Source organism: Coffea arabica, chromosome 2e (assembly GCF_036785885.1).
Source record: "Coffea arabica cultivar ET-39 chromosome 2e, Coffea Arabica ET-39 HiFi, whole genome shotgun sequence".
Taxonomy (NCBI): domain Eukaryota; kingdom Viridiplantae; phylum Streptophyta; class Magnoliopsida; order Gentianales; family Rubiaceae; genus Coffea; species Coffea arabica.
Window position 1 is genome coordinate 76,931,948 of NC_092313.1, and position 12,709 is coordinate 76,944,656.

The 12,709-nt window shown below is 34.1% G+C and overlaps 1 protein-coding gene across 1 annotated transcript; it reads right to left on the reverse strand.

Annotated features, from left to right (window-relative positions):
- Nucleotides 1-10,170: 10,170 nt before the first annotated feature.
- Nucleotides 10,171-11,890, reverse strand: LOC113728183 (protein CURVATURE THYLAKOID 1B, chloroplastic-like). Its single transcript, XM_072081331.1, has 6 exons — nt 11,470-11,890; nt 11,212-11,315; nt 10,998-11,084; nt 10,797-10,859; nt 10,515-10,552; nt 10,171-10,429 (listed from the first exon to the last, which is right to left on the reverse strand). The coding sequence occupies exons 1-6, from the start codon at nt 11,636-11,638 to the stop codon at nt 10,372-10,374; spliced, it is 519 nt and encodes a 172-aa protein (XP_071937432.1). The 5' UTR covers nt 11,639-11,890; the 3' UTR covers nt 10,171-10,371.
- Between the last annotated feature and the right edge of the window lie 819 nt (nt 11,891-12,709).

Here is a 12,709-nt window from a genome sequence, read left to right on the forward strand (position 1 = left end):
CTTCACAAAGTCAGGGTCTTCTCAAAAAAACAACGTTGAAGGTCATCGTCATACCCAAAAATTTCCTTCTTAAAATTTTCATTTTAACTGAGTTTAATCAAATTGAACACAACATTATTTTAGCTTATTTATTTATTCTGACGAGTTTAAAATTGTATGCAAATTTAATTTGCTTATTAGTGAATTCAAACTCAAACAAATTTTTATCAAATCGAGTTATGTACTAAATCTTTTACAGGTAAATTTTAAGCTCATCTTATACAATTGTTCCATGCTCCTCGTCTCGCCTCTCTCTCTCAATCTATTGTTACCTTACAAAAAGTATGATGAGTCTTGGTGTGTAAGAGTGTAAGCAAAAATTAATGTTAATTTTTGTGATATCAAAATTGCCTTTGACATCAATAAATAGACAAATTGCATTACATTTCCTTAATAATTAATAAGTATTATGCTAACAATTTTTAAAAAATATTCCTTGAGTTGTAGTAAATTAAACAAAAAAAAAAGAACAACCAACTCCTTGCATTTCATTAATAATTAATACCAATTATGCCAATAGTTACAAGAACAAAAAATTGTTTTCCCTTGAGTTATGGTGAATTAGATCAAAAAAAGAAGAATGGTGAATCTTAGTTGTTAATAATGTAAGCAAAAAAATGATATTAGTTTTTGTAATGCCAAAATTACACTCTCTAATAAATAGGCAAATCGCATTGCATTTCATTAATAAACAATATCAAACATGCTAGCAGTTACAAAAAATGAAAGATTTCTTACTTTTTTTATTTATTAAAAGAAAGAAAAATGAATTTTATGTGCAAAATATCCAAGTTTTTAAACATGAAACAAAACGTAATAAATTGGTACTATGAGTCTCTTAAAAAGTACAACGAGTCTCTTTTTTTTCAGAATAAAAGTAAATTAAGCCTTAAGAGAACCTTTTTAGTATGTGTCCATTAGTATTGAGTAGGAAACTTTAATACAAAATGTAATAGGAGATGAAGTTCAAGGGTAGACAAAGAGTTTTATGTTGGAAATTTATTTATTTAAATTGCAATAAAAATTAAATTTAATGAACTTTATTAATGGTATTCTTATAACAACTTATAGCATTAAACTACAATTAATGGATATTATACACATCAATGCCAATCATAATAATAGTTATAAAGGTGAAACATATCCAAGTTGAATTCAACTATTATTTAATAAATAATCTTAATGACTTATAATTTTTAATCATATAAAATCTAGGGTTAATTGCACTTTGCACCTATGAACTATTTCCAAATTGAGCACTACACCCTAAACTTCTAATTTTTGCAATTCACTACCTTTAACTTTTAATTTTTCGTAACATAGTACAATCCACCTAATTTTGACAGATAAAAAGACTGTTTCATACCTTACTCTTGTTTTGTCCTACAAAAACCCTTTCTTAACTTTGTAAAAATAATATGGTAACAAACAAAGGCTTTCAATCATAAGAAAAAGAAAGAAAAATAAAAGGGTTTTTTCCTTGAAAAATTTAGTCATTGAAAAAAGCTTCCAAAACTCCCATTGACTCTCAACCTATTGGATGAAAAAAAAAAAAAAAAAAAAAAACAGCAATGCCCACTATCCCCATAACCCCCATCCACCATCCCAGAGAAGAGCAGTAAGGCATCCTAGCATGCCCTGGCCCTTCTCCCAATGAAGAAGCTCTTGAATTCAACAACAAAAACCATGGTGATGGGGATAGCCTGAAGACCCATTGTTTCTTCTTTTGTTTTTGACCAAAAAATGGTGGTGGATGAGCTTGAATCGAAATTTGTTGTGGAAGAGAGTTCAAATTAAGATATGGTATTGACTAAAAAAGGTACTTTCTTCTTCTATATAGGAGACGTCAATACCCACGGATTTAAGAAGTTTTGGTGGTTGTGATAGGACTCTTGAGGGTAGTGAGATTTCAGCATGGGATATTTCTCTCTCTCTCTCTCTCTCTCTCCCTCTTTTTTTTTTTTTTTTTTTTTGATGAGGGTGTGGCTGTTTGACAATGGTAAGATTTAGGCTTCTCATGAGATGAGTTGTCTCATGTTTGATGAATTTTTAGGTAAGAGTGGTGGAGGTTTAAGAAGTTATAGTGGTGGCGGTGCGACTGGGTCATGAGACTTAGACATGGGATATTTGTGGACTTATTTTCTTTCTTGTCCAATGAGTTTTGAGGAACTGATTCAGTGGTTTGTTTGATGAGTTCTTGAGGTTCTAATTTGTTGATGAGTTTGAAGTGGCTATGGTGCTGGTATGGCTTTTAGGGATGGAAAGAATTGGATATGGGGTTTTTTAATTATTTTTTTATTTGATTGATTTTAGGAATTTGGGTTCTAGGAATTTGAGAATTTTTTGTCTCCAAAAAACTTGTCATAGGTAGGGTATTTTTGGAAGCTCAACAAGAAATTAAGGGTAAACTAGTCGCACCACTCTTTTTGTGATTATCTTTAGTTTGATTTTTAAATTGTGCCAAAGGTTAAAAGTTTGAGGTAGTTGATTGCTGTAATTCAAAGTTTAGGATGTAAAGTCTGATTCTTGAATAGTTGGTGGGTGCAAACTGCAATTAACCCTAAAATCTATTATCATAAAGCATGTCATCAATGATAAATACAAATAAATTTTACCAAATTAAAACATTTCTCTTCAAAATTATGCTATTTAAATTTGAACAATGGAATTTCAGTATATTTAAATACTACTATAATTACAATAGCACTATACATTATTTTACAATCCATCATTAGCAACAAAATTAATAATAATTAGAAAAGCTCACTAAAACTAATAAAAATTCATAGAATGACTTAAAGAGAAACAACAAATTATTCCAAAAGTTAAAAACTTTAACTCAAATGACATGAAAAGAACCTTCAAGTTATCCAAATTTAACAGAAAGACAAAAATATTGATACTGCTATGAAATAAAAGTGCTATTGGGACAAAAAAAAATGCTTTTATTGTTTGTGAATTAGTGTTGATTAGAGCGAGTCAATTAATTTTCTAAAAATTTTAAGCAAAAAAAACTAAAAAATCACGTTCACGCGTATAACACTTGATCTGTTACTAGTTTAAAAAAAAAAGCTCACTATAAATCATAAAATTTATGTTGGATTTTTTAATTCATTTTTCACATTTGTTACCGTGTAAAATCTAAATCAATAGCCATGTTTATTAATAAACAATATACAATACGTGATTTAAAAAAAGTTAAGTGGACTAACATAACAAAATAATGGTTTTACCACAAATACAACTTACTGACAAAGAAAAAGTACGCTCTTCTACACAACAATTATCATATTATTTAGGTAATATTATATTTATATATATATAATAATATATTATATTATAGGATAAAATACAGTAAAACCCGTGTGGTTTGTTATGACACACAAACACATCTACATAACCCTCTTGTACTTTGAATTTCTTTGGGAAGTGGATGGAAACTATCTTTATTGATTAAAAATCATCAAATTTCGATACTATCCTTACTTTAAAACACTAAAAATCAAATGTCGGGCTCAATTAAAAGTTAGTTCAGAGTTCAATTAAAATTTAAAAACTTTCTTATTTTTTTTTTTTTACAAAAAGTAAGGAACTCAATTGAAATTCAAAAAGATGAGTCATCTTTTTCTCCATTCCAAGCGTTCAACAAATTAGAACACCGAATAGTTTCTTCTTTTTCTCTTTTTTTTTTTTCATTTTTTGCCTCGTCCTTTCAATTTTCCTTTCTTTTTTCTTCAATCCGTCGATCCAGCCAACACCACACCACCCTACCACTGCCGTCACTGTGTTGTCATCGCCATGTTGTAGCTGGTGTCGTCTCCATGTTCATCGTTCCATTATCGCTGTGTCTAAATCTAAATTCATGTATTTTCATGTAAAATTGATGATGCGTAACAATATAACCACTCTTAAAGATCGTTGTAGTACTAATTTTACAAAATTTGGTTAAGACTTTAGGATACAAAGAGGGTTAGATAGATCTGATTGCGAGCCTCTTTTTACAAATTTTTGCCCATTTTTTTGGCCAAATTGGACACTGGAATCAACATCTACACGACAAATCTTCTTTGGGATGTACATTTGATGAAGTTTTAATGATAAGCAATGGTGGCTGACATGATGGTGGTAGCGGTGGTTGTGCAGTTCCATTCTAGTTTCGGGTTTGCTGAAACAGGAAAAGGGAAAAAATTAACAAAGAAAAGAAGAAAAGAAAAAGAAGAAAAAAGTTTTGCCGAAAGTAAAATATCAGAAACAAAGAAAACTTTGGTTTGCTGTACAGCAAGGAAAAAAAGAACAAAAAAAGGAAAAGAAAAAGAGAGAAGGAAAATAGAAAGAAAGTTAAAAAAGGAAAGAAAATGCTGCAGTTTCTGGCTTCTTGTTTGAAAGCAAGAGAGAAGGAATATTAAAAAAAGAAAAATGGCAGATTCTGAAGAAAAATTATTTTGGGACAAAACATATTCTGGCGATCAATCATATACTTATGTGTTAGGTGAGTGTCATTCACTCTCCGTTTAATAATTGATTGTTCAAAACCACAGCTTATTGACGATCTAGCAAAGTCTGTGCACTAAGGTCATATTCCTCCACTGCAGCATTCCATGCTCTAACGAGTTATGAAGAAGTTGAAAGTCTGGAACTAGGCGAGCAGCTCAGGGGTTCTCTGCTTCATCGATCTCCCCTTCCGACAGTTGATGCTGCTTTAGCTGAGTTGATTATTTAATTATACTAGGGGGAAGTACCCGCGCATCGCGCGGGTGTTTGATGCCTGTAACTAAAGAAAATTTTTTAGTGGTTGAAGTGAATATTATTTTCATATTGACCAAGTTATTTTTTATCAAGAACCTATCGGTACATATCATCAATATTTTTGCCAGGTGAGCAAGTGATTGAAGATAAGAGTAAAATAACAACGCATATTAAGTAATATTAACAAAATTGTTGTAGATAATAATGCATATTAGCCGAATCCTACTTAATATAAGTAGAAGGAAATGCATGGATAATGGAGTAGTTTAGAGGGCATTAGCCTAATCCTGAAAGCCGAAAAGGGAAAAACGGAAGAATGTGAAAGAGGAGGTATCGGAACAACCATAACCGATACTTAGACATTAAATCATCAACATACCTATGTTTTTTGCTGTTTAATTGAGATGTAAATAATGATATTCAAAGTTATGGGATTCAGACATAGAACTCATGCATTGGTATTATTATGAGTTGTTTCAGACAGTTGAATGAATAGCTGCAACATCTCTTTATTTTAATTGCACTATGACACCATTTCAATAATTACACCAACACATATGCTCATATAAGTTGTACCCAATGCACTAACGATTGCAAAATAATCCCTCATTCCAAAAATACCTAGATATCCTTATATTATATAAGAATGAGTTTTGGTCAATTTTGTCAAATGCTACTATATGATAACATCTAACAATCATTTCATTTGGTGCAATAGCTAATAAATTAAGTAGGCAAAGATTTTACAAATTCTTAGAAATTGAAGTTATTAACTTGTATAAATTAAGATCCTTTTTAAACTACTTTGGGAGCTTTGTTTTTGTTAAAATTGTAATAAAGTATTTACAAGGATCTTCAAATGATAAGAATATGTTTGTCCATATAATTTTTTGGTAGTACTAAATTTGCTATAGTTTCAGTCAATTGGTGATAAAACAACTCCAACTTCAATCGAATTTTGGAACTATTTATGTGGCATAATTTGTGGTGCAATACTGATAAAGTATGTATCTAAATTTAGGTTGAATTCTAATGTTTTGTTAAGGAAGTTAGGAATGAAAGCTTTAATGAATTCTATTCAACCATTATAGACTACTCGATTACTATAAGTTTAGCAGAATATAAGAGAAAATAAACATATTATCAAACATAAGATTAAGACAAGCTATAAGTTTTATAGCAGCAGATCAAACTATCAAAATCAATTATCACATGATCGCATAAATGAATCAACTTTATCACCATAGCAAATCAGCAGTACAAAGGTCAAACGACCACCAAATGGATCAAATATTCCTAGAAATCGGACAATCATATATATAACCAAATACATAAATGAACAAACTTTATCACCAAACCAAATCAGTATCACTAAATACACACTAACACCAAAATCAATTCCAGAACTAACGACATGTATATCAAAAGAATTTAAAAGATTCAGCAGAAAGGATAAACTTTTGGTTACCTTATTCCAAATGTTCCCTGCAAAACTTTTCCTTGCACACATGAGGTTGACATTGTTAATGTATTAGTATTACCTAATTAAATATATTAACATGTGCACAAAATGCAGTTATACATGTATCATAGGTTATTTGCAAATTATGACAAATTTCAATGTAAAAAATACAGTTTCAACATACCTTGGCTTGGAGATTCTGATTAGGAGATGTAACACACTTCCAATGAATCCTGTTCCTACCACAAATACAAGTAAAGCAAAAAAAAAATTCAAAAAGTTAAGTCAATTGATTGTTATGATTTGTCTTCAAATGGATGAAAGATGGTTCCAAATAACAATATCTTTGTTGAGCAAACCAAAAAACTAAGAAAAGGGGATGAACTGTTGGCCAACACTTGATGCTATAAGTTTTTTAATAATTAGCATTAATTTTGTCTTAACCATCCTGGTTCTAGAATGGTTGGGAGTGGTAAAGATAGCTAAAAAGATAATCTTTTAACTTAGACCTTAAACCAAAATACATGAAGTTGAAGCAACAGAATTTGAATAGTAACACCTATCTAGCCAACTTCGTGCAATTATCCCTAATAATTGTGTCTAATAAATCATTTGTAGTAAACCTTTGCAGTAAATGAAATTTAGCCAGCCGAGAAGTCTAGAAGTCTAATTAGTTACATCAAATCAATGTTCTCCAACCTTTAATTTGCAACTCACTAAAAAGACCAGTACAACAAACTCACATTCCTAAAATACCCCTCTCTCATTAATTTCTTTCACTAATTACCTACTAAACCACATTCTCCCCAATTTAATTAGAGACTAAGGACGTTTAAATAATTACAACCACACAAAAGCTATTATCACTTATACCCACAACTAAAAAGACAACCAAAATAATCATCATTTCCAAAATACCCATAAAAAGACACAACCCCATTTCTGAAAATGTATGACAAAAGAATTCACCATAAGTTGTAGTTTGTGTTGTACCTACCATATAAACTTTAAATGTACAAATATGAGGATATCTCTGTAAACATACCTAAACACATGCTGTTATGAGTTGTACCAAAAGCTTTAAAAAAGCTACATATTATTTCATATTTCCAAAATGCCCCTACCCATACGGTTGAAATTCAAAGCCCTCTTTGACTAAAACTCATTCTTATATAGTATAAGGAATTGGTAGCTAAGAGATATTCCGGTAATTACACCAGCACACAAGCATACATGGATCGTACAAAATGCAAAAACGGTTGTACACTCATAACACATTCCATCAATACCTAGGTGGCTCATCAATGACAACTTTAAATGTATTATAATGGGGAATTATTGATAGTTAAGGGATATTCCAGTAATTACACCAACACACAAGCATATGTGGGTTGTACAACATACAAAAACGGTTGCACACTCATAACACATTCCATCAATACCCAAATGGATCATCAATGAGAACTTTAAATGTATTAAAATGGGGTCATTTCAGTAAACATATCCAAATACAAGCTTTGTTAAGTTGTACATAAAGCTTTTAAGCTAATGCATAATATTAAGGATTCCCAAAATAACCCCACCCTTGCGGTTGAAATCTTTGCCCTAAATTCATTCTTATATAGTATAAGGATATTATTTTTTAAATGGGTGGCGGGGCGGGCCTCTTTTCTAAACTGGGGAAAAAAATTCCCTCTTGCCCCATTAGCCCCACGCTGGACAGGTGCCCCAATTGCCATCCCTAATTTTTGATAAATTAGATAGGAATCAAATTTGAGTTTTGTCCAAAACCCTCCAAGTTACTAGGGAATTGAGGAATTTCAAATTTTTAAATATAATTTCAAAATTTCAATTTCGATAATAATACTCTAAATAATAATTATGGAGTTTATTCCAATTCTCCATTCCGAAACTCTCTTACCAAACGCCACCTATATTATTGAATAGGCAGGATATTGTACCAAGAGAAGGGGAGGATTGGGTGAGAGTATTGTTTTAAGCCCCCACCCCATCTAAAGTGACTGACGGGAGAACAATTTCTCTCACCCCATATATCTCTCGACAGCATTTGTTCCCGTCTCCATTCCTACTTCAGCCATCTTGTAAACCATTATGTGCCTTTTTCTTGGGGGTAAATTACCTTTTACTCTCCTTTGATTTAGTGTATTACTACGCAGCCTCCTTATGATTTAAAAACCTATAGATAATCTCCTCCTGACTTGGGTTTTGTCCAAAACCCTCCATCGTATCACAACTCAACTAACTTGCATGAATTCAGCACAAAATTGAATAGACTCTACCTGAAATCTTTCTACACAATTGTATTTTTCTTAGGTTCATTTGGAAAGTGCAATTAGGTGGTGGTTTTAGAGAGAGGATTAGTTTTGGTTTTTTTGCAATTGTCAATTTCAGTTGCATTATTGACACAATAAAGATAGCAAATTTTGTTTGAATTCAAAATTCTGCTGATCTTCTCAATTTAATAACGTACCCAACTTCTCGTTTGAGTTGCTTTTTGACCACTTTTAATTAATTCAAAGATGCCTCCGTAATATAACCACAACACTAGCTTAGATTTTGTTTAAATTACACTCAAGGGTGTGTGCATGAAGACTTGTCCACTGCCCTTGCAGATACCCCGTCCACATTTAGCATCAATACTCCTATGTTCTTATCCTCTTCCTCTTCTTGTGATGCTTTGTAAAAGGAGTTACTTTTGTCCGGAATACTGGCAGACTACCTTCATGACTGGGATGATGGTCAGTGCGTGAAGTTGCTTAACAAATTGTTACAAGGCTCTATCAGACAATGGAATTGTAATAGTCGTTGGCGCGATTCTCCCCGTGTAGAGGTGTACGCGAGCCAAGCTACTCGCGAGCTACTCGCGAGTAGCTTGGTCAACGACTTGGCTCGAACTCGGGTTGACCACCCGAGTTCGAGCCGAGTTTCGAGTAGCTCGAATGAAAATCGAGTCGAGTTTCGAGTCAAAAATCCCCGGCTCGAGGCTCGTCGAGCCGGGGTTATTTAAATAATATATTTATAATTTAAATAATATATATATTATAATTATAAAATGACCATTATGGGTATAAGTTATATGGAATTTACAAAATACCTTTCGTTATCGAGCCTTATCGAATCGAGTTTCGAGCTTAGAGCGAGTACATCGAGTCGAGTTTCGAGTATAAATTTTTTTGACTCGATCGAGCTCGAGCCTAGGGATATATGAGTCGAGTCGAGCTCGAGTATAGCACTACTCGAGCTCGACTCGGCTCGATTACATCTCTATCCCCGTGATTCCTGATACTATTGCACGCGTCAAGCTGATCTTATAATGATGAATCAATATCGGGGAGGGAAAGAGAGATCTGGACCGGAGTTTCTTGCCGTGGCTACTGGAGCTGTGTTTAAAGGTATAAGTGTAGAATGTTTTGTATGTAACTTGTGGGTCATAGAGTTCTATTAAGTAGATGACTAATTCATGGTGCGCATCGTACTTTAAAACCTTGACGTTGTATGTTGATTGTTTGTTAGTTGTAGCGACATCTACAACCAGGGGGAAAAAATCTGGTGGGTTTTGGAAGTAACATTGACCTCGTAAGAATATGGTTATAAATTGTTCTGTTTCGGAATATAAAAACTGTCATTGACAACCAAGTCTACTAACCTAGTGTCAAGAACGCAAACTGAAAAGTAGTACAAGAACGCAAGCTCATGCATGTATAGCGGGTTGCCATCGCTTGTAGTTGCCTGTGGACATCCGTTTAACCTGGGTGTGGTTTCCATGCAATTGCACGCAGCCATGACAAGGGATTTATCCAACTACACTAATACAATTTTTTAAGGGATATATATATATATATATATATGGATAGATCTTTAGGGAAATTACATTATTCAGATATATACGTATGTCTATGATGTAGCCCATTAAAATCATTTTGACTCAAGGTTAGATGTGCTAACAGAAAAAGAAAGATTATGTTCACTTACAGAGCTAAATGGGTTTAAAAATTTCAGAGTAACAAAAAGAGGAAGGATTACAATATACAGCAAGATAAAAGAGAAGATCAATGGAGTCTGAATAAACCCCTCCATTAGCATCTTTCTACTCCAGTGTACTTTCAGCTGGTCCCAATTATGTCCTCGTAGGTGTCTTTGATCTTTTTAACCAGGGCTTCCCTGAAATTTCATAAGCCAAGACAAAGCAATTTATAGTCATACAGCAGGGAATTCTGTTAGACCTAAGTTGCAGGAGAGACCATACCTGTCTGGCTTAAAAACGAGGTTTTTGTACACGAAATACTGCAGTCAAAGACAAAAGAGCGCGGGAAGTTTAGTTCATTCTGTTGCTACCCGGATAGATTTTACATAGTATATGCCTTATTGTAAAAGACCAGCCAAGCAGATGATTGATTGATTTTCAGCAGGCGGTGTACTAGTGTTAAGTATTAACAGTAGTTGTAGACTTTAATCCCGAGAAAGGAGGACAATTCGGGCTATAAATGCTCAATCTCAGGAAGAGTGGCGGATAAAGAATTCGACTTACAGTAGTGTAACCGATGCCCACAAGCTCAAGTACACCGGGAATCAATGGAAGCCTGTCAATTGCCTGCAACAACTCGCAAGCCATATCCATTTTGCCCACAAATAATTTGAGTTATTCGGATGAGTTTTCAAATAGCGTGATTCATCGATTAATATAGATTTCAAATACCACTAGTAGTATACATGCTAGAAAAGTCCTCACCGAAACCAATCCAGTGGATCCGCAAAGCGCAACAAGGAGAGCTAACGCCAGAGAACTGACAGCATACTTGTCTTCAACCTTGTCCCACTGAAGAACGAAAAGAAGAATAATGCAGCGGCAAATTGAGAGCGTCTTGGAAGCTTAAGTAAGAGGACAACTTATTTGGACAAAATCAGCAGGCCATGTATATAACATAACAAGGATAAATCCTTACAGCTTCTTGGATTGTTTTGACAATTTCCGGAAGCTCAGTGGCTGCAACCTCAGATGGTGCCTCTCCGGTAGCCATAGCCACAACATTCCGGGCAATCTTTCTGCCTGAGAAAAACAGGCAAGTGACAGCAGAAATGAGTAGATATCTGATTGATTAAGATGCTAAAACTGAGATATATGGCTAACTCCAAAAAAAGACAGATAATTTAAGTATAGTAAGCAAAAGAGTGGAAGACGGATTAAAAGCTTAGCTACTCACAATAGGCAGTTGTCTTTGCAGCGCGACATTGAGACTGAAGAGGCGGAGCCAGTGCGGGTAAGGTCACACATTGGGATGCCGGATTTGATGGCTGGCGAGAAGCCTTGGCTTCGATGAGGGTGGAAGAAGCGGAGAGAGAAAGTGGGGTGGAAGTGGTAGTTGAGGCCATTGCTTCTTCCCTCTGATCAACCCCTCGAGACTCGGACGAGAGAAGAATGAACTTGAGAGAGCTTAGAGGATGCTTTTTGTTGATGCTTTATTCCTCCACCCCCCTTCACCTCCGGAAATTCACTCAATGGGGATTGGCGGGTCTGATATTTTCCTCCGCCTAGGAAAATCAAAAGCACTCTCCAAGTGAAGGCAGGGCGGTTGCTGGACGACCACTCGTTCGCTGATCCATCTGGATAGTGCAGTGCTGACATGGCTGTTGGATAGCCATCTTATGCGTTTTATTGGATGGGAGGACGCCAGAGTCTGGCTGGCATGGGGACGGTTTTGGTTTTCCATTTGTTGATGACACGGAAAGTATAATTTAAAGAAAAAAGTCACTCGAACTATTTTCTTAATTTGAATCAAAAATTCAAAAAATGAGATAAAACTTTTAAGTTTATTGGTGAAATCCAACAAAGTTTGATAAAAATAATAAAAGGCTGTTAAATTTTTTTTTAAAGTATGCCTATTTATAAGCTACATCAAATTTTCCAAAATAAAAGAAGAAAAAATAGCATAAAAATTTAAAAAACGGTGATTTTGTTTTAGGCAGAAAACTCTTTGATATAAGGTGTGGGCACACCATATGGAAAGAAGTCTTCGATCAACTGGACAGACTTTTCGACATGAGTTGTGGGCATGTTGTAACAAAGAAAGTCTTTTGGACTGTAGTTTCAACTATTCAATTATGTTATTAACTTACTTCGTGCGACTGTTCGCGCGATCATTCTTGCCCCAGAAATTATCCTCAACTTGCTTTACATCAGTCCCACCCACCTGCTGAAAACTCATCCTCGAGTTAGCAGGTATATCTAGATACAGAGGCAGATTCAATGAACGGTATCGGGACAAGTTTGCAAGATTGAAGGTTCGAGAAATGCCTAGTGATTCAGGTAAGGAGCAAATTATCCGGCTGGCTATTAAACTTTTGCAATCGGGGAGTTTTGGTCACTCAACTATTAAAAGTCTGGTTTTGGCCACTATAATGTATAAAATTAAGACTCGAGGCTATTCTGTTAGATTTAGTCGT

Coding starts and splice junctions, on each gene's coding strand:
- LOC113728183 (XM_072081331.1), bottom strand. CDS start 11,638: ATGGCCTCAACTACCACTTCCACCCCACTTTCTCTCTCCGCTTCTTCC. Junction 10,860..10,997: donor GATCCACTGGATTGGTTTCG/GTGAGGACTTTT, acceptor GAGTTGTTGCAG/GCAATTGACAGGCTTCCATT. Junction 10,553..10,796: donor TGGGCATCGGTTACACTACT/GTAAGTCGAATT, acceptor CTTTGACTGCAG/TATTTCGTGTACAAAAACCT.